General features: G+C 45.6%; 1 protein-coding gene across 2 annotated transcripts in view; it reads left to right on the top strand.

The window, feature by feature from the left end:
• The window catches only part of PIGK (phosphatidylinositol glycan anchor biosynthesis class K), a 92,932-nt gene that overhangs the window by 53,688 nt on the left and 17,455 nt on the right, over nt 1–21,789 (top strand). The window contains exons 10-11 of one of the 2 annotated variants that reach the window (XM_073544834.1): nt 6,753–6,831; nt 6,909–7,583. In XM_073544834.1, coding sequence (XP_073400935.1) covers nt 6,753–6,831; nt 6,909–6,923 — 94 coding nt within the window. In that variant the 3' untranslated portion in view covers nt 6,924–7,583. Of the gene's footprint in view, nt 1–6,752; nt 6,832–6,908; nt 7,584–21,789 lie in introns of those variants that run through there. The other variant, XM_073544833.1, reaches the window with a different exon arrangement.

Below are 21,789 nucleotides of genomic sequence, written 5' to 3'. Positions count from 1 at the left end.
TAGAATAAGGCTATGTGCCCACGTAGCGTTTTTTTCCTGAGCAGAAACGCATGCGCTTTTTGACACGCGTTTTTGATGCGATTGTCAAGCGTTTTGACATGCGTTTTCCTATGCGTTTTTGCAATTACAGTGTGTGTATGCGGAATCGCATACGATTCTGCACAATTAATGAACATGCTGTGTTTTTTTACGCAAAGCGTTTCCGCAGCGGAAAATAACGCACCATTAGCACATGTGCGTTTTCCATTCTATTACATTGGATGCTTTTCTTAAGCGTTTCCGCAGCAGAAACTCTTGTCTAAAAGCGCTGCGGAAACGCTTAAAAAAAGCAACGTGGGCACACAGCCTAAAACATCGGCGAGATCGAATACTAGTCTGCACCCGGTCTCAAACAGATGTGCACAACCCCTGTACTATGAAATACCGAAAATGTGAGCTGGTAAAGAAAGTGCACAAACTATACAACCGGAAACCAGAACTGCAAATCCCGAACACAAAAGAGTAAATCTTTATTGGTATTAAGATGTAGAAAAGCATCACAGATGTTGTAAAAAGTCTCAGTAGGGTGTACAACAGCTTGCCCAGGTAGAATATAAAATTCACCACAGAGCATTCTACATTCTCCAAAATCAATGGTCCTACATTCAGGATAAATCCAAAGAAAAACACTAAAATACCAGAAATGGAAAACTGGAAATAATAATAATTTACATGTAGAAAAAAACTTTTGTATGGCTAGACAGGTATATAAAGGTACAGAGGCGGACTGATGCTAAGTTTCAGCAGAAAAGCAGATGGGGCACTAAGTAGATGACATAAATGCATATAAAGCCAATTGTGTCTGGAAGGGCACAGAACTGAGACCATTAGCGTTTCGCCACCAGCAGTGGCTTTATCAGGGGCAATCTAAGCGCTGGATGTGTTTTATGGCAGTAGCATACAAGTTAGTAATGACCTTCAGTGAAACAGACAATGGAGAAGAGATCTAGAAATAACAAGGGATTCCTCTGATCACCAACAAAACAAAGATCGCAGTATGTCCGACATCCAGCGATGTGTGTTGTCCCAGTAAAATCTTTGCACAACCAAAAAGATGTGATACCCCCTATAAGCAAAGGCGCCAAAATGTATTGCATGCTCCTGCGCTGAAGCTTTGCCCTCGTTATATAGAAACAACTGTGCACATACTAGTTGCAAGACCTAATACTCCTGCACCGCAAGCACGACAGGTCAGGCTGACTAGATTCTGCACAGCTGTGTCTGCGAACAGATACTGAAACTCAGGAACAATAACATGGATGAAAATGAGCAAATGTTTGAAAAAGGGGGAATAAAACATCTTCATTAATGCATTGATCTACTAAGAACTGATATATGGTCTATACCTGTGGAATGTTACATGCTGCACACACTATTTAGTAGTGTGATGTAGGAGAGCAGAGTGAGGGGCTTGCAGCACTCAGTAGAAGCCGGGTGCTGCTGTGATATGTAGATCTAGCCCATAACATGGGGACGGCACATTCAGTTATGTGGCTCTGGATGTTCGAAGGGAAAATGGAGAGGAAAAAGGACAAAAAGTACAAAAAAGAATCCTTCTGCTGACAATAGATATGCTGATACTGTAATTGTGTAAAAATACTGTGAGTATGAGGATAACCGTGAAATAGTCGTGCAGGTGTAATTATTAGAGATGAACGAACTCAAACGTAAAGGGTTCATACCGGACAGTTACTGTCTGTGCTAAACGCCTAACACAGACATCTCCCGGAAGTCTGATAGAGGGAGAGACCCAAACTATGGACTAAAGTTCAGGTTGGGTACCAGAACGCGAACGTCCATGGGTCCGCTCATCACTAATAATTATATAGCAATTACTAATTCACTTGTAGTTGTGAAGCGCTTCCCATTTCACCAACGCTCCTGGCAGCTGCACTTCTGGCTTGTGCCCGACAGGTGCATCATCAGTGATGGGAGCAGCTCACGGACCCATTTTAGGAGCCGAGCCAGGATCCATTCTGGGTCACAACTGATGCAAAGACCAGAGCTTCCAATGTCTGCATAGTATCAGCACCATGACGCTGCCTGACCACATATTTCAGTAGTTAATAGATTTCCATTACACCGTTCAGTCTGCAGAATTGTGAACGCTGCTCTGGATTTTAAAGCTGTAACTCAAGAAAAGGTGATACAAAGTGCTGTTTTCATCAATGAGGCTTCAGAAAACAGGAAATATCTGCTTGATGACCTAATTCGTCGTTTTTCTGCTTTTTTCTTTAATAAAAGTTTGGGTTTTTAGTCCTTTTTTTAAAATTATTAATGTGTCCTTTAACTAAATTGCGGCTTTCGTGCCATTTTGCACTAATTAACTAATTCTGCAGCCAGCAATAACAATAATCATGGAAGCTTAAAGCCAAAAGGTGTAACTTTTTTTTTTATGAAAACCAGACGCAAATCTATGTATTTACGATAAGTTAAAAAAAAAAAAAAGGTCAGTACAATTCCTTATATTAAATGGGTTAAACAGCGCCACTTGTCCATGAGGTGGCAGATGGTACTACAGCTACACATGATAGAAAGCGGCCATGTTTTTCCCATTCCGCACAGAAGATGTTTGTGTAATTAGCTCATATTTTGTGCGCAGTTCTCAGACTTTCCTGCTACAGCAGATATTTATCAGCCACGATGAGGCTTTAGCACAGATAGAATCCCCCCAGGTATTCCTATTTTTGAACCACCTAATACACTTCAATGATGGCTGCTTCCATTAATAATATAACACAAGGCAATGAGATCAGTCGGAGGCTGCTCAGTATTTTACATATAAAAGGGGCCTTTTTTCCCCCCCCAAACCAAATCCATCTGAGTGTTATAAGGAGAATGAATACATGAGGCTAAACACGCAGCGACTTCAATGCGGCAGGAAATCGGCATCCGGCAGAACAATTCAGAATTAAACTGACATACCTGAATGTCACCATACAGTGGAGGGGGGCGCTTATGAGTCCAGTTAATGTAGAAGTTCATGTACATGACATGTATCTGCTGCTTTGCCGTGGTTATATGCGTGTCTGTGCCTGGAGTAAGGTTTCGGCTGCGGTTCCTGCAAGTTCAGTGCTCAGTGGGTGTTCCCCGTGTCCTCTCTTTCTCTCTCTTTCTACCTGTGTAGTCGTCCCTTTTTCATAATTTACACAAGACATTGCACAAGTCTCCTCACTGATATATACTATTTATGTAAGTGACTCTGACCTACCGTTAACAAGCAGCAGAGACCCCTAAAGTCTCAGGACAAAGTTAGTATATGACAGCAGGATCAGACTACACACAAATAACACGTAGTCTGTAACCGTGGAGACATAGGAATCTTCAGATACTTGTGTGTACACAGCTTCTCTACAGACCTATGTACAGTCATGTTCATCGCTCACGTGTCAAAGGGGTATTTTGAACAATCAACATTAGTCTAATGAGTGTGGCTACATTAAAGGGGTGGTCTTTAAAAGTTAGTAGTTGCCAGGGATGCTTATAATATAAAAAAAGGGCATATCTACCTCTGAAATCCACCTCCGCTCTAGCACTGTCCTTCCAACAGTCTCCATTAGAGGGGAAAAGATGATGTACCAATCCAGAGTCCACGTACCTGGTCTTGCTTACCTCTCGGGCTGGCACTGTTCCTCCAATGTCGCCGTTGTCTTCTTCCTAGTGGGCGACTAGTGCCTGAATCAGCTCCAGCATTCAGTAAATTCTGATCTGATGGAATAGAGAACGCTGCAGGCGATCAGCGGCTGCTGACTGTTATCCAACTGCTGCAGCTATTATGTCATGTGGCCACCCAGGGACACAGCGCTGACATTGGCGCGGGAGATACATTATTTTTTTTATTTTAGGATGCACAGTCAAACTATTCATAAGGGGGTTTCCAGTAGTTTTCAACCCCGTTAAGAAAGAAAAGCTGCCAACAGCGGCCTGGCAGAGGCTCATTCCCTCTGCGCACTGAAAACGCATGCACATTTGCCTTTACAGAGTGTTAATGTGTATGTGGAGGTCACAAGCATTTGGCTGACAGCTGTGGAAGGTGCATGAACGTCCACCATTTGGAAAAACGTTATCTAAACCTGACTATTATGGCGGGACTCGACGACAAACTTATTGTATGTCCCCTGCCATATGATGCTGGGGAAAAGAAGATTGGGTACGTCGAACGCTTGATATATTGTTCTCAATTGAGGCATTTTAGTTACAGATGCTGTTACATGATAATATACTGGCGGCCTTTGGTCACCACTAGGGGGAGCTAAGTGGATCTGTACAGGCAGTGCTGATCTCAAGGGCACAGATCCTTATGTAGTGAACTCCCCCTAGTGGTGACTGCAGGTAAACACTGGCACAGTGTGATGGAAAGTAGTCCAAGCCTCCTATCCACCCTGGCTGTAAATCGTATGCATGTCTGAGTCTGACAGGTACATCACGGCCCTCAGCAAACCTTGACCCTAATATTTCCGTTCTAGAGAAGCTCTTGAAGTTCTTCCATGTTTGAGTTTGACATTTTTTATTCTGGTACTTCCAAAAGTTAAACAATTGCACTTCCGAACATTTAAATTAGTGTTCACGTAAAATGGAACAAAATCAGCATAAAACCCTGTGGCCCATACGCCGGTAATAAATTGTAACTGTATGAATGTGTCCCCCGTCTGCTGCTCCTCTAATAAACCATAAGGGATGGATTTATACACTTTTATTGACGTGGTTTGCTTTCAAGCACACAATTTAATGAGGCTGTTTATGTGACTATGTCGGCTTTTAATTAGGCTCCATGCACAGAAGCGAGAGCAAACAGAACACGAGCCCGGTGCCTATAGGATAAGCTGAACCTTGGCGGATATATCACTGGATAAATTGATTCTTGGGGGATACTTTTGTTTGCTGGAGTGTTCAAATGTCTGCGATGATAAACTACTTCACTATGGATTGAGTTGTTGAGAATCCAGGTGTCAATTGTCTGTAGGCGAAGCTCAGTAACCTAAGTGTCTACTTGCAGTAATTCGGCCTGTCGCACTGTCTGCTCTATCCTTCCACCCCTCCAAAAACAGAAACGCATTAACGAGGTCTACTAATTATATTAGATTATATTTTGTTTGGAGAACTTATTTTTTTTTTTTTTAAAACTAAACAAGAAATGTAAGTCTGCCTGCAGCCACCACTAGGGGGAGCGCCTTAATACAGAGATACATAAGATCCTCTCTGCAGCCACCACTAGGGGGGGGCTCCCTGTATACAGAGATTCATGATAAGATCCTGTCTGTAGTCACCATTAGGGGAAGCTCCCTGTATACAGAGATACATGATAAGATCCTGTCTGTAGTCACCACTAGGGGAAGCTCCCTGTATACAGAGATACATGATAAGGTTCTGTCTGCAGCCACCACTAGGGGGAGCTCCCTGTATACAGTGATACATAAGATCCTGTCTGCAGCCACCACTAGGGGGAGCTCCCTGTATACAGAGATACATGATAAGATCCTGTCTGCAGTCACCATTAGGGGGAGCTCCCTGTATACAGAGATACATAAGGTTCTGTCTGCAGCCACCACTAGGGGGAGCTCCCTGTATACAGTGATACATAAGATCCTGTCTGCAGTCACCACTAGGGGGACCTCCCTGTATACAGAGATAGATAAGATCCTGTCTGCAGCCACCACTAGGGAGAGCTCCCTGTATACAGAGATACATAAGATCCTGTCTGCAGCCACAACTAGGGGGAGCTCCCTGTATTCAGAGATGCATAATAAGATCCTGTCTGCAGCCACCACTAGGGGGAGCTCCCTGTATACAGAGATGCATGATAAGATCCTGTCTGCAGCCACCACTAGGGGGAGCTCCCTGTATACAGAGGTGCATGTTAAGATCCTGTCTGCGGTCACCACTAGGGGGAGCTTCCTGTATACAGAGATACATGAAAAGATCCTGTCTGCGGTCACCACTAGGGGGAGCTCCCTGTATACAGATATACATAAGATCCTGTCTGCGGCCACCACTAGGGGGAGCTCCCTGTATACAGAGATACATAAGATCCTGTCTGCGGTCACCACTAGGGGGAGCTCCCTGTATACAGAGATACATAAGATCCTGTCTGCAGCCACCACTAGGGGGAGCATCCCTGTATACGTTGTATGTCCTGTGCTGTATATAGTATATCCTGTGCTGTGTGCATACATCCCCTCTGACTACTGTTGTTATATGCCAGAATGCGGCCGTGGATATTATGTTATTATTGTGATGTGTTTTTATATTGTTTCTTTTAATGTTGTTGCAGCTTCTTTGCCGCGTTGATGACTTTTGACATTTTTCCCAATATCCAGCTGTTACTTAGTGACCTGTGAAATGCCAGCGGATAAGTTCGGGCAGCACAGGGGAGCGTGTCGTGTGTAGTGACCGCACGCTCTCCGACTGCGAATTGTTCATCTGTGGACACAAGTGGTCGGAGTGTTTTATGTTCTATTTTTAGTGTTTTGCTGCTTTTAGCGGATCGTATTGCAGATGGGAAATATTATGATGTAGGAAGTAGTAAAGGCTGAATGCTCCCGGATCTGCTGTGAATTTACTCTTAAAAGGGGACGCGGTGACAGATAAGCCCCGGTGTTTCCTGGTCAGGCTGTGACGCCACAGCAGACATGACCGGACCACCCTGTATAACGCGACTTGTCCTATGCCTTAAAGTTTCACAGTTTGATTTCTGTCCTTTTTTTTTATTACAGAGATTTCCCTGTGGAGTCTGCGATGACGGAGCAGGTGGCGTACGCCAACCAACTGTCCGTGTCTGACATTATACATCAGGTAAGAGTTTATTGTCCGCCAATCTGCATTTAGAAATCGCTTTTCCCAGTTTCTGGTCAAGTAAATTTTATTTGCAGTTTTTATATCACTGATACGAAGTGCAGGACTCCGAAAACTTATTCAAGGAACATTAAAAATCGCACGTCGGATTTTGATGCACAAAAAATTCAGCTTAAAAAAAAAAACTTTCCGGATAAATGTGTAATTCATAATCACCGGTCAGTGGAAACCAAAATCATCAATCAACTCGGGCAAAAGGAACAATCACCACGAAAATCAAAGGAGGGAACTTAGTCATGGCCCCTGATCAGTGTACGAGCCCATGTGTTGATATGTCTTCTGACATCCCATAATGTGATCAGTTTGTGACCCCCCCTCCCCCCACATGTCTGTATGTATCCTTACATCCCATAATGTGATCAGTGTGACCCCTCGTGTCTGTATGTATCCTGACATCCCATAATGTGATCAGTGTGACCCCTCGTGTCTGTATGTATCCTGACATCCCATAATGTGATCAGTGTGACCCCTCGTGTCTGTATGTATCCTGACATCCCATAATGTGATCAGTGTGACCCCTCGTGTCTGTATGTATCCTGACATCCCATAATGTGATCAGTGTGACCCCACATGTCTCCTGACATCCCATAATATGATCACTGTGACCCCACGTGTCTCCTGACATCCCATAATGTGATCAGTGTGACCCCACTGTCAGTCTCCTGACATCCCATAGTGTGACCCCACTGTCAGTCTCCTGACATCCCATAGTGTGACCCCACTGTCAGTCTCCTGACATCCCATAGTGTGACCCCACTGTGAGTCTCCTGACATCTCATAGTGTGACCCCACTGTCAGTCTCCTGACATCCCATAGTGTGACCCCACTGTCAGTCTCCTGACATCCCATAGTGTGACCCCACTGTGAGTCTCCTGACATCCCATAGTGTGACCCCACTGTCAGTCTCCTGACATCCCATAGTGTGACCCCACTGTCAGTCTCCTGACATCCCATAGTGTGACCCCACTGTCAGTCTCCTGACATCCCATAGTGTGACCCCACTGTGAGTCTCCTAACATCCCATAGTGTGACCCCACTGTGAGTCTCCTGACATCCCATAGTGTGACCCCACTGTGAGTCTCCTGACATCCCATAGTGTGACCCCACTGTGAGTCTCCTGACATCCCATAGTGTGACCCCACTGTGAGTCTCCTGACATCCCATAGTGTGACCCCACTGTGAGTCTCCTGACATCCCATAGTGTGACCCCACTGTGAGTCTCCTGACATCCCATAGTGTGACCCCACTGTGAGTCTCCTGACATCCCATAGTGTGACCCCACTGTGAGTCTCCTGACATCCCATAGTGTGACCCCACTGTGAGTCTCCTGACATCCCATAGTGTGACCCCACTGTGAGTCTCCTGACATCCCATAGTGTGACCCCACTGTGAGTCTCCTGACATCCCATAGTGTGACCCCACTGTGAGTCTCCTGACATCCCATAGTGTGACCCCACTGTGAGTCTCCTGACATCCCATAGTGTGACCCCACTGTGAGTCTCCTGACATCCCATAGTGTGACCCCACTGTGAGTCTCCTGACATCCCATAGTGTGACCCCACTGTGAGTCTCCTGACATCCCATAGTGTGACCCCACTGTGAGTCTCCTGACATCCCATAGTGTGACCCCACTGTGAGTCTCCTGACATCCCATAGTGTGACCCCACTGTGAGTCTCCTGACATCCCATAGTGTGACCCCACTGTGAGTCTCCTGACATCCCATAGTGTGACCCCACTGTGAGTCTCCTGACATCCCATAGTGTGACCCCACTGTGAGTCTCCTGACATCCCATAGTGTGACCCCACTGTGAGTCTCCTGACATCCCATAGTGTGACCCCACTGTGAGTCTCCTGACATCCCATAGTGTGACCCCACTGTGAGTCTCCTGACATCCCATAGTGTGACCCCACTGTGAGTCTCCTGACATCCCATAGTGTGACCCCACTGTGAGTCTCCTGACATCCCATAGTGTGACCCCACTGTGAGTCTCCTGACATCCCATAGTGTGACCCCACTGTGAGTCTCCTGACATCCCATAGTGTGACCCCACTGTCAGTCTCCTGACATCCCATAGTGTGACCCCACTGTCAGTCTCCTGACGTGTCGTACTCGTCCATGCACACTCTGTAGGCGGTGTGCGGACACTTGTAGCCATCGGGGCCGAGTGACTTTTTCCGGGTTTTTGTTCCTCCTTTGTTGGCGGCTTCAGAGCCCGGAACACAGAAGACGAGCAGAGAAATATTCTGTACCAGACGAGATAAACTTGTGGTTATTGTCGGAGATGCATCTCGCCAGACATCGCTTCATTTGATCCCATTTCCATAGCAACCGCTGTGTCGTGTGCAGGACTTTTTGTTCTGCTGATGTATCCATGTGTATCTTTTTTCTGTTATTTAAGCTATTTGTATATTACCTCAGAAGCGTAAGATCATCTCCAGACTTTATACGATGGAGTGACATAATAACTTTTTTTTTCCACATTGCGGTTTGTATAAAAAAAAAAATCCTGTAATTCTTTTTTTCGCTCTGACTCCTATTAGGCTATGTGCTGATATCCAGTAATGATCCGTTAGAACCGATCCAGCAGCAATTCATTGGCAAAAAAGTCATCTCCACTGGATCCATTTTTTTTTTTTTTAACAGTTGTTCTCCCATTTATAATGGATCCGTTTTTTTTTTTTTTTGCTTGCTGGATCCAGTAGAATGGAAGCCTATAGATGACTAATGAATCCGTTGTTCATAAACTTCAATGTAATTAAAAACCAGATCCAGCAGAGATCATTCTTTGGGAAACAATCTAAAGTTATCTACAAAAATTTTTGCCAACGGATTGCTGCTGGAACTTTTCTGATAGGTATTGGACATGTGAACATAGCCTTAGACTGACGCTTCCTGTACTAAAACTACCACTTCACAGCAGTCTCTCTTAGCACAGGCAGAATTATACTGACTGATAACATCTCTATATGCAGCTGAGAAAACAGGATCCACCATTCCCTATAGGGGATGTCACAGCTCACCTCCTCCTGTACAATGACAACCTATATCAGATACAGATGATAAAACGGGATCCTCTGTTCACTGTAGGTGATATCACATCTCACCTCTTCCTCCCTCCTGTTGTGAGTTCATTTTCCCCTTCACTACTGAGGCCCGAGGAACTCCCTCTTCTGGTAAAGAAAGGTAGTGAGCCTGATTATCAAACACCTGAGTCTGATGATGATGACTGGCTGAGTGGAGTTACTGACTGGATATAATGCTGCTGACGCCCTTCTGCCCTGCGGGTGACTTCTCTTTGGGATCCTTGGAGACCAGTCTGAATTCCTGCTCCTCTAAAGCTAAGTTTTCTGCTCGGCCTTTTGCATTTGTGCTTAGACTTTGTTTTGCTTTGTTTTTCTGGATTTCTGCCATTCCCTGCTGGGGTGTGCTGAATTCCTTTAGCTCTGTCTTCTGAAAATACCTGAGTGCTGATTTAGTTTTTGAAGCCTAGCTGCTTCAGGGTCTTTTTCATATCAGCTTGTTGGCTTGTCTTTGGTAGGGTTTTGGCAGATTGCAGACAGCAACCTTCCTTTCCTGTTCTGTTTAGCTAGCTTGGGCCCCATCGTTTGCTCAGCCTATCTTTCTATCTGTGTGAGTGTTTTTTCATCTTGCTTCACCGTCATTATATGTTGGGGGCTGCCTTTTACTTTGGGGTCTGCTCTGGGGCAGTTTAGATTTCCCCTTTCTTTCTTTAGGCCTATGTAATTCTCCGGCTGTGATCGAGGGGTCTAGGGCATCGTAGGAACCCCCCACGGCTACTGCTAGTTGTGTTGATAGGTTCAGGGGTCTGCAATCTGATAGTTGCCAACTTCTCTGGTTTTCTGGATGTAGCTTCTATTTTTGTGTCTGCCTCCTACGGTGACTCAATCATAACACCCTTCTGTACAATGACTGATAACATCTCTATATACAGCTGATAAAACAGGATCCACCATTCACTGTAGGTGATATCACAGCTCACCTCCTCCTCCTGTACAATAATAATATTTTGTAAGCTCCAGCATATTCCGCAGCACTTTACAATTAAGAGAGGACATATACAGACAATAAATTCAATACAAGGTAAGTGACACAATGGGTGAAAAGTGCTTGTTATTTCATATCCAGCAATCGTAATAAAAAGGGAATTTCATACAAAGCTGCAGGATCCGGTGATCAGCCAGTGTGTTATCAGGTACAGTTATCATGTGTATGAAGGGTGTGGAGGCAGATGAATAGGAGGGAACAGATTTTGAGTAATATTTAGAAGGAAGGAATTAGGGAGAGTTAGGTTTGTGAGTTGAGGTGACAGGTTCATTTAAGGAGATGTGTTTGGTCTAGATAACTTTCGGATCGACTGGGGTAATGCATTCTAGAGAACTGGCGTACCACGAAAGAAGTCTTGGAGACAGAGGTGCGAAGTTTGAATTATAGAGAATGTTACTTAGGTCAGGTTTCAGAACGGAGAGAATGTGTAGGGCGACAGACAGATGAGGATGGACATGTAGGGTGGTGCAGGACTGTGGAGGGTTTTGTGGGCGAGATATGAGTTTATATTGTATTCTGTAGTGAATGGGTAACCAGTGTAATGACTGGCACGAGGTGGACGTTTCGGTGAAATGGCTGGACAGAAATGCGACCCTGGCTGCTGCAGTCAGGATAGATTGGAGAGGAAAGAGTTTGGTCTCCCTCTTAATTAATCAGTAGAGAGTTGCAGTAGTCCAGACGAGAGTGAATAAGAGCGACAGTAAGAGTTTTAGCAGTTTCAAAGGTGAGAAAAGGTTGGATTCTGGAGAAGTTTTTAAGATGCAGGTGACACAAGCGAGTGAGTGATCGGATATAGGGAATAAAGAAAAGTTGTGTCAAATATGACCCCAAGACAGATGAAGCGCAGAGTTATTAGTTTTGAGCGTGAACCTATAGTGGATGAATTTCTCTGCTAAAAGTGATTTTTCTCCACCGACGCTCAGCGCACCTTGAACAACGCTGAAGAAACCGTGTTTGCATCGTGTGCCAGGGTCGCCGTCATCTGGGTCGGGTCTTTCTGCGTGTAGCAGCCCACGCTTCATCCAGGGCGATCTGCAGTGTGTTATTGTAGTGGACAGGAGCGGGAGGAGATGGGAGCTAAAGATGAGGCTTGATTGTCCATAAGCTTCTGGGTGTTAATGGTGCCTGTATTGCTACATGTGTGGTAAGTGGGGGTGTCCCAAGTGAGGGGACAGTTCTTGACAGAGAAGGAAACAAGGTTGTGGTCAGAGAGCGGGAAAAGGGAGATACAATGACTGATAACACACTTGTGCACAGCTGATAAAACATGATCTACCATTCACAATAGTTGATGTTACAGCTCACCTCCCCCTCCTTTACAATGACTGATAACACAGGATCCACCATTCACAATAGGTGGTATCACAGCTCACCTCCTCCCCTTTTGCAATAACTGATAACACCTCTATATACAGTATATAACATAGGATCCACCATTGAGAATAGGTGATGTCACAGCTCACCTCCTCCCCTTCCTGTACAATGACTGATATATCACATTCCGCCCTTTGTCTGATGCTGTCGCGCTCATTGTAATACAAGGCTTTTGTACAGGACATAAATATCCGTTATTACAATCTCCAGTCTCTTCCGTGCAGCACAAATTGTCCCGTTCACTATTTAAGCAGCTTTTGAGCAATTCTTGTGATTTATGAAGAGCGGAGAGCGGCACAATAAGTCATCCATGCTATCACCATAGAAAAAAGTGATTTAAAGGCTGAACAGAGTCAACTTGTATTAATGCCAGGAGTGGGCACCTCACACCTAGGAGAGATATGGCGTGATATACGAGCCCACCACAGTGCCGCAAATAGCAGGAATAAATATTAAACGGTCATGGGAGCGAACATCACACCACAGCCATTGTTCTGCTGGTGATTTACTGATAACCCAACTCTGAGACCAGGGGAATAATACCAGCTGCTTTATATGGAAGTCAGAGAGCCTGCGGCTGGCAGGGTGTGCTGGGAGTTGTAGTATCAGCAGCTATGGATGTAATTCCGCATCTGTACAGGATCAGTAATGTATGTACGTAGTGAGTGCAGCTCTGGAGTATAGTACAGGATGTAACTCAGGATCAGTAATGTAATGTATGTACACAGTGACTGCACCAGCAGAATAGTGAGTGCAGCTCTGGAGTATAATACAGGATGTAACTCGGGATCAGTAATGTAATGAATGTACACAGTGACTGCACCAGCAGAATAGTGAGTGCAGCTCTGGAGGATAATACAGGATGTAACTCAGGATCAGTAATGTAATGTATGTGGACAGTGACTCCACCAGCAGAATAGTGAGTGCAGCTCTGGAGTATAGTACAGGATGTAACTCAGGATCAGTACAGGATCAGTAATGTATGTACGTAGTGAGTGCAGCTCTGGAGTATAGTACAGGATGTAACTCAGGATCAGTAATGTAATGTATGTACACAGTGACTGCACCAGCAGAATAGTGAGTGCAGCTCTGGAGTATAATACAGGATGTAACTCAGGATCAGTAATGTAATGAATGTACACAGTGACTGCACCAGCAGAATAGTGAGTGCAGCTCTGGAGGATAATACAGGATGTAACTCAGGATCAGTAATGTAATGTATGTGGACAGTGACTCCACCAGCAGAATAGTGAGTGCAGCTCTGGAGTATAGTACAGGATGTAACTCAGGATCAGTACAGGATCAGTAATGTAATGTATGTACACAGTGACTGCACCAACAAAATACTGAGTGCAGCTTTGGGGTATAATACTGGATGTAATATAAGTTACTCTTTATAAAGATCAGTTTTGTGTATTAGTATCTATGTAAAATGCCTATTAAGGGTGTTCTTGCCTATCAGACATTTGCACTAAACCTCGCAGATATTTTATCCATTTCTCGGATCTTTGTGGATCTGATTGGCTGTCGAAGCGTCTCTGGTGATATAGGGGTCGCTTTGTGCCGCTTGAGATGTCATATCTGCCTGGTAATCTCAGTATTACTGCAGTCTCCGCTGTTAGATGTTCCCTTTTGAGCTTTTTTTTTTGCTTTTTGTTGGTTCTTTAATAGATGCAGGCAAAGGTTGGGGAATTAGGTTAATTAACTTCATTGGTGGCCGAGGGCCAATGTACTGCGCTTGATGAGCCGAGATAATGGGACTTATCAGAAGTTGCAGTCGGGCTGGATGCCCTTTGGATATTCATTGTCATTGAGGATAGTTCGATATACCCTTGGACAGTTTCTGGCTAGGGCAGGACGGATTGTTTACTGGTGGATAATGCCTCATTTTGTTCCTTTTTTTTAGCATTGTGCTCTAATTAAAGGGACATGTACCTAAAGGGAAACTGCTGTGTTGATTGCAGTCTGTCGTTTCCATTTTTCACCTATTTTTGAATAGGGAGAGGCCGGAGTGTAAGTCCTTCATTGGGACTGTGGAAAGGTTCTGTCCACATCTTGTTCCCTGATACCGTCCACATGTACCACGGTTTAGCAGTACCACACAAAGCCTGCAGAATGGTGTGGCGCTGTTGTAGCAGCCATGATTCTCTAATGTTCAGCCCCTTTTCTTGGCCGTTAGTGATTCATCCCCCAAATGCCAGATACCTGATTCTCTGAAATAAGGTGGGACAACCACAAAACAGGTCAACCCCCCGGATTTACTGATCCTGGATCTTCCCACAGCTGGGGTCCCATGCCATTAGCAATGTTGGGGAGCAGACCTCATTCTCCCACTCCTCTGTTACATCCCCGTGTCCTATGCTTTCATATGTGTGGATGTTGTCTTAAGGTAACTGGCCCATTTTTCTTTCCTGGACTATGTTCATGTCTTGTTGCCCCCCCCTGAGGGCAATCGTAAGATCTCAGGCTGGCCTAAATGTTTCTTGCTTCACAAAAGAATGTGAAATAGTCTGAGGGTTTACACCGAGAAGGTGGTCTGAACCCACCAATATCTGTCGTATCGTACGACAGTCTGTGTATTGGGGCGTATCCCGAGTGTCCTCCAACAAGTGATGTCGGGGGAGAAGAGGACGGCCAGTTGGATTCCCTCCCTCTTGATTTTCCTGGGATAATCCAGTGCCTATTTTGGCAGAGGGTCTTTACAGGGGCCTTAAAGGAGGCCATGATGAGCACAGTGTTCTTCTGCCTCCCTTCTTGTTGGGGCAATGCTGCGTTCCTGATGATTGACAGGTCAGACCAGCGGCGTCGTTCCACAGCTGCATCTTCCTCGTTGCTGCTGGTAGAAGTGCATCATCACAGGAGGACAGGGGCACTGAGGAAGCTGGATCTCACAAGTATAGTATTTTTTTCTTTTTTTTTATCTCTGCAAGCCCCCAATTAAATTTATTAAAGGATCAGGCAGTGAAATTCAACATGCTCAGTCCTTCCTTCTCCCAACATCATCTGTCAGAGATTTGAAAGATCCATGTACACACACAACAATCGTACGGTCCTGCGAGATAGCCGTTTATATGTGTGACCGCCAGACGGTCTGTAATTTTGGATATTTTGCATGCTTTTATAACAAAATTTAGAGTAAAGCATCGCATCGGCTCTCCCCCGGCGGGGCCCTGGTTTTCCCCCGGCGGGGCCCTGGTTTTCCCCCGGCGGGGCCCTGGTTTTCCCCCGGCGGGGCCCTGGTTTTCCCCCGGCGGGGCCCTGGTTATCCCCCGGCGGGGCCCTGAACTTTCCCACGGGCAGAAGTGGGGGGTGGAACAGGAAGCCATCAGAAGTGTGAATTTACCTTCAGTCATGAGCGGAGAAGAAAGCCTCCTAAATCCTGAAATCAGTAGAAGATGAGTAATGCAAGTGATAGATACATTTACTCAACATTTACTTGGATTAGCAATAAGCTGTTTCCAACAGCAGAGTTCTCCCTTATATAACAAAAATAAAGTGTCCGCTATCTGTGATTTCAGACATGGAGTGTTTCTTGTGCACCCGGCCCCGCCGCTCCTCGTTTAGCGGGTGATCCGCCGTGTCTCAGAGCTGTAAATGACCCAGCAGCCTGTAAATGTCACATTAAGAATTCTGTCTCTTTGCCGAACTCTCCGACTAAATGAATTAAACAGCGTTGGAGGCATGGAGTGCCCACAACAAGTGCGAGCGATGAAATAGTTTGCGGGGAGCCAGATATAAGTAAATAGGATTCTTCACAGAATGGTTCCCCAGAAGCCATCGCCACAAAGAGGAAAACGTCGGGTAACCTTTCCATGTGTCGCTCGCATGAAATGTCAAAGCTGTATATTTAGCGTAATGAACTAATAACTACGTGCTTCATTACGCTGCTCTCACTTACCATACTGGGAATGTGCTCGCTGCACTGGTGACTTTTACAAAACCTGCACCGTGCAGCGATAAAGTGACTGCAGCAACGACATATGCTGATATTAAAGAAGACTTCTAAGAGTTGGGGGGGAAAAGAAGCCTTACACTTTTGCTATGTTCTGAAAAATTGTATTTGCACGTCTCTTTCTGGGAAAGTTGGAGAAACCAAGTACAGCTGCCATTACCACTTCTGCGGTGATTTTTTCCTCATCCTACATTGGAAACCTCATTTCTTGGCCAGAGTAGAATAGGCTCAGTTATAGCTTTTTCTAGGTATACAGGAGCTGAGTATTAGGCGCCGGATTTCTGCAGCTACGCAACAGGAATCCAGAGCCTCACATGCTGCTCTGCATTAAGTCATTCCTAAGGCTAAGTTCCTCTGCCGCTCCACTGAGCATGCTCACGAGACGATCTCGCATTGGAGGTCGGGAGTCACATGCTCATGTCCTTCTCCAGATCTGATTGGTCCATCTCAGAGATCTGGAAGGTCCTGGCAGCGCACGGCTATAAAAGGCCCTCATGGCGCCACTCGGCCATGCGCTGGTATAGACTCTTCTTGCTAGATGTGTGAATGGTGATGGATGTATGATTCTGGTGACTGACTTATTAAGATTCCCCTCCCTCTGATATTACGCATGTGGATAGGGAACTATAGAAAGAGTCAGCGCCAGTCAGTGGCAAGCCATAGGCCACTGTGCACACTGCACCTCTACACTAGCGTCCAGTGGTGTCTCATCTCTCACGGCACTATTGCATAGCGGCTGTGTCTGCCGCCGAGCTGCATTCAGCAGCACTTACCGGCGTCCGCAGTAGCGACGCCACACGCACGGTAGGTCTAGACGGACACCGTCCCCTGTCTTGGACCCGTGTCCTGTGACCTAATACCGTGCGTGCAATTTCGCTGAGACCTGTGAGTCTAACAGGCTCGGTGTTTGTTTGTTACAGCGCCTCTGTGGGTTAACAGAGTCCGCTCTGCGAACGTCGGGTGACGTTGAACCCATGCGCATTATACCGCCATATAGCGCGTCTGCCATTAATTAGCAGCAGTGTTAACACCTTCTGCACGGTGGACCCCGAGCGGCGAACGCACTTTATTATTTATTTAGTGCGTTCCGCCGTTCCTAACACTGAGTTTTAAATGTAGGTGTTTACCTGTCGTGGCGCTAGCAAAGGGCTCTTCATTCTTTCTTCCTTCCTCATGGCAGGTACTATCTGATCTGCTCCTATGCTCGTTGGGAATTGCTCACCTCTCTTGGCTCCAGAGCTGGACTTTGTTTCCTCCTTCCTCGGCAGTAGGTTCCATCTGCTCCTACTCTCGTTGGACATTGCTCACGTGTCCCAGCTCTCTTGCTGTGCTCTGCTTTTTTCACTGGCATGTTCAGTCTGCTCCTATGCTTGTTGGCTGTTGCTCACCTCTCTCGTCTCCACCGATGGGCACTGCTTTCTCCTTCCTCACTGGCAGGTTCCATCTGCTCCTACGCTCGTTGGGTATTGCTCACCTCTCTTGGCTCCAGAGCTGGACTTTGTTTCCTCCTTCCTCGGCAGTAGGTTCCATCTGCTCCTACTCTCGTTGGGCATTGCTCACGTGTCCCAGCTCTCTTGCTGTGCTCTGCTTTTTTCAATGGCATGTTCAGTCTGCTCCTATGCTTGTTGGCTGTTGCTCACCTCTCTCGTCTCCACCGATGGGCACTGTTTTCTCCTTCCTCACTGGCAGGTTCCATCTGCTCCTACGCTCGTTGGGCATTGCTCACCTGTCCTGGTTTCAGAGCTGGGCTATACTTCTTTCCCCGCAGGCAAGTTCCATCTGCTCCTACGTTCGTTGGGCATTGCTCACCTCTCCTGGCTCCAGAGCTGGCCTATGTTTCTTTCCACGCTGGCAGGTTCCATCTGCTCCTACGCTCGTTGGGCATTGCTCACCTGTCCTGGCTCCAGAGCTGGCCTATGTTTCTTTCCACGCTGGCAAGTTCCATCTGCTCCTACGCTCGTTGGGCATTGCTCACCTGTCGTGGCTCCATCGCTGGGCTGTGCTTTCTCCTTCCCCGCTGGCATGTTCCGTCAGCTTCTACACTTGTTGCATATTGCTCACCTGTCCTGGCTTCAGAGCTGGACTCTGCTTCATCCTTCCTTGGCGGTAGGCTCCATCTGCTCATTAGGTTAATATGGTAAGCCAGCTCATGCCTTGGGTCACAGCTGACTGAGTCCTTATCAGTTGGCTCAGGAGGCAATATGTTTCCTAAGTATTCGGGTAGTTCGGTGTCCTTGCTTGTTACTACATTCTGGGATATTATGCCACAGCACTTATTGAGGTCTGCTTATTTACTGGGTTCTGCTGCATATCTTCCAAAGTGTGTGTTCTGACAAACCCATCTCTGCTATACTGCACACTTGGCTGTTTTATACCAAAGTGCTTCTCTGCATACTTTGCCCTGCTGTTTCAAGTTGCCTTTCTGTGTACTCAGCTCTGTTTAAAGATGTCTGTGTTCATTCTCGGCTCCACTATTCCACTTGTTTGTTCTATCATATCCAGCTCTGCTGTTCCAGGACAGTCCAGTTGTTCATTTTTTGCTGTTCTTTGTGCTATCCCGCTTATCCAACTTTGTTGTTCCTCACTGCACCAATGCCGCATGTCGGTGCCGCTGATCCAGACATACAGCTTTGCTTTGGCATTTCACTAGGATGATCACTGGGTGTCTGAAATTCAGAAGTTAAGAGTCCAGAGAATGAAGCGTCCGAGGAGCCCTCTGCACAAGATGGATGGGAGCGCTGCTGTGCAGGGAACCGCAACGCTGCTCCAATCAAGTAAATACAGAGCATGGGCTTTATAAGGCAAAGCCAGTGCAGAATTATGTGGGTGCCAATGCACCAGCACCGGGTTATGTTGTGCTCAGGACACAACACCGGTATAGGTTCTTATGTGTTAGGTTCTTGGGTGGTCTGTCGGTGGTCTGTCCTGTCTGGGAATCTCTTCAATGACCATCAAATATATGTTGCTGAGATGTGAAGAAGAGATCATCAAGTGATTAAAGCTTCAACTCGATACACGCTGCTTACCAATTAATGCTGAATATAGATGTGTTTCATCTATATATGTCTTTCATGCTGTCTCCGGAGCAGTCACGCTGGCTGGTCCTTTTCTGGCCTCATTGAGGGTCCCTCTGGCTGACATGTCATCACTAGTCGGCTCTGGAGGCACATACACCTCGCTGCAGTGCACGTGTGCTGGATGATGCCTCATGAAGATGAGCAAGAAAAGGACAACTAGCGCGGCTGCTTGGGAGAGATGAAAGACTCTCTTTGGAGCCACGTTATAGTTTTATTTGTGTTTTTGTTTTTTATGTAATGTACAAATTCAAAATCTGTATCTGGACATTATTAGAGATATTACCCAGTAGTGGTTGTTTATTGGGGTAAAAAGTCTCGGGTCTGTCAGACCTGCCTTGTCCACTGGAAACGGCATCAAATGCTGACGCGGTGCCCTTCATTCCTATTGAATGTCCTTCCTCCATATAATTAATAAATCCTGAAACCTTTCAGATTGTCACCTTACGACAATTTATTAATAATTGCCCCAGTCACCAGGAAGTAAGTTTTGTAAATTTCCATGAAAAATTGCTGCTACAATTTTAAACCTTCTAACATCCTAACAAAATAAAAGGATATTTTAAAAATGGTGCTGATGTTAAGCCGGCATGAGGGAAATGTTATTTATTGACTATTTTATGTATATGACTGTCAGGATTAAATGGATTCAAAGTATGAAAATTGCTAATATTTAAAAATTTTTGACAAATTTCTGATATTTTTTATAAATAAACAGAAATTATTGGCATAAATTACCATTAACATAGAGTACAATGTGTCACGAAAAAAAACAATCTCAAAATCAATACGATCTGTTAAAGTGTTCTAGAGTTATTACCACTTAAAGTGACACTGGTAGGATTTCAAAAATTTGGCCCGGTCACAAAGGGGTTAAAGAAGATCTCATAATCCTAAATGGGTAAAATTGCTTGGAAGGAGAACAAAAAAAAAGCGAAACAAAAGGCAGGATACTTTTTGTAATTTATCTCGTATTAGAGATTCTATTTGCTCTTAAAGAGGGCTTTTGAATTCTATAGTTTGCTGCTCGTTGCCTCAGTTACTGGCCACCTTTGCAGTCTATCAGCAGTAGTCGGTCTCCCAGGCAAGTAGGGCGCAGCGCTTAGAATCTGTTTGCCCGTACAGCCTAGAATGCTCCTCCGAATCTGGCTGGATCTTGTCGGCTCCAGTGAACTCTGCTCCCATGCTACAGAGGAAAATCACGAGACTCGCAGCATGGGTGTGTGCAGAGTTCAGACCTACAGCGCAACCTTACCACGGGTCCAAACTGTCAGTCATTCAGGAGCGTGCTGCCCCCCAGCAAGCGGGAAGCTGGGAGGAGGAAGAGGGAGCGACGTGCTTCTGAACAACCAAACCTTTAGAAGCGACAGCCCTTGTGAAAGATGCTAGTGCACAACCCCTTTAACAGAGACATTAATGCTAAGCTTATGGTAACGCTGATTTTGCGATCACGTTTGCGCTGGGAAATCGGTCTTGCGTACTAATTAAATAACCGTATTTTCTCATACGTATTACTGCCCCACTGTGCGTCTTGTGACCCGTACTATCAGGTGCGCGGTTGTGTGAATGTTCCACAATCTCGTATGATGATCCTTACTGATCGGTAACACTCCGCTAACGGTACATTGTTCGACCGGAGATACAGCGCCCCCGTATGTAATGTGGTAAGAGGAGCGCTCCGGCCGATGAGTTCGGTCCGTCGCTCCTCAGTGACGCACTGACACAATGTTTCACCCCTTTTACATCTAGAACCGTTTCGTCCCGTCCCAACTGAGCCGTAAGCGCGGACGTGTCCAGGGAAAAGCAATGCTGGGACGACGAACCAGGGAAGGCCTGAAAGAAAGAAAATAGTTTCTGTACAAATGCTATTCTTTTATGTAACATAATATATTCTCCGTCTAAAAACTTCATTTGCTTTAAATTAACTTTTATTTCCAGTGAGAACGCCTGAAAGAAGCACAAAGGGAGGCTTAGTGATTTAGTCTTCCATCAAATAAAGCACATAATTAAAAAAAAAAAAAAGGAAGAGCTGCTTGAAAGCATCGCGCTCCCTCCCACGGGGACTTCAGATTAGAGAAATTAGAAAGACTTTGCGCAGAAATTGGGAGATAGAATTAATTTTTGCTTAAGCAGGAAAGTGTCAAAAGCCTATTATGTTAATTTTTCAATTTTTCCTCCACAAGTCACAAGTTCTAAAATGGTCGCATCCCAGAGAACACTGTAATTAATGTCTGTTTCTGCCGCAGAACGCGATACAACAAGTGTCAAGAGCCGCACTCGCACACCGCTGGGTGTCCGCATTATTGAGATGTCATCTGCACTTTCAAGGGGCAAACATGTACATTTTGTTTGTTTAAAGAGACAGGGTCATAAGAAATTCTGCGCTGCTGGTTAATTGGGATCCGGCGACCCTAACAGGGGAATATACCGC

Source organism: Dendrobates tinctorius, unplaced genomic scaffold, assembly GCF_039654945.1.
Source record: "Dendrobates tinctorius isolate UK_male_01 unplaced genomic scaffold, ASM3965494v1 ptg000138l, whole genome shotgun sequence".
Classification (NCBI taxonomy): Eukaryota; Metazoa; Chordata; class Amphibia; order Anura; family Dendrobatidae; genus Dendrobates; species Dendrobates tinctorius.
This window is presented reverse-complemented; position numbering and strand designations above follow the sequence as displayed.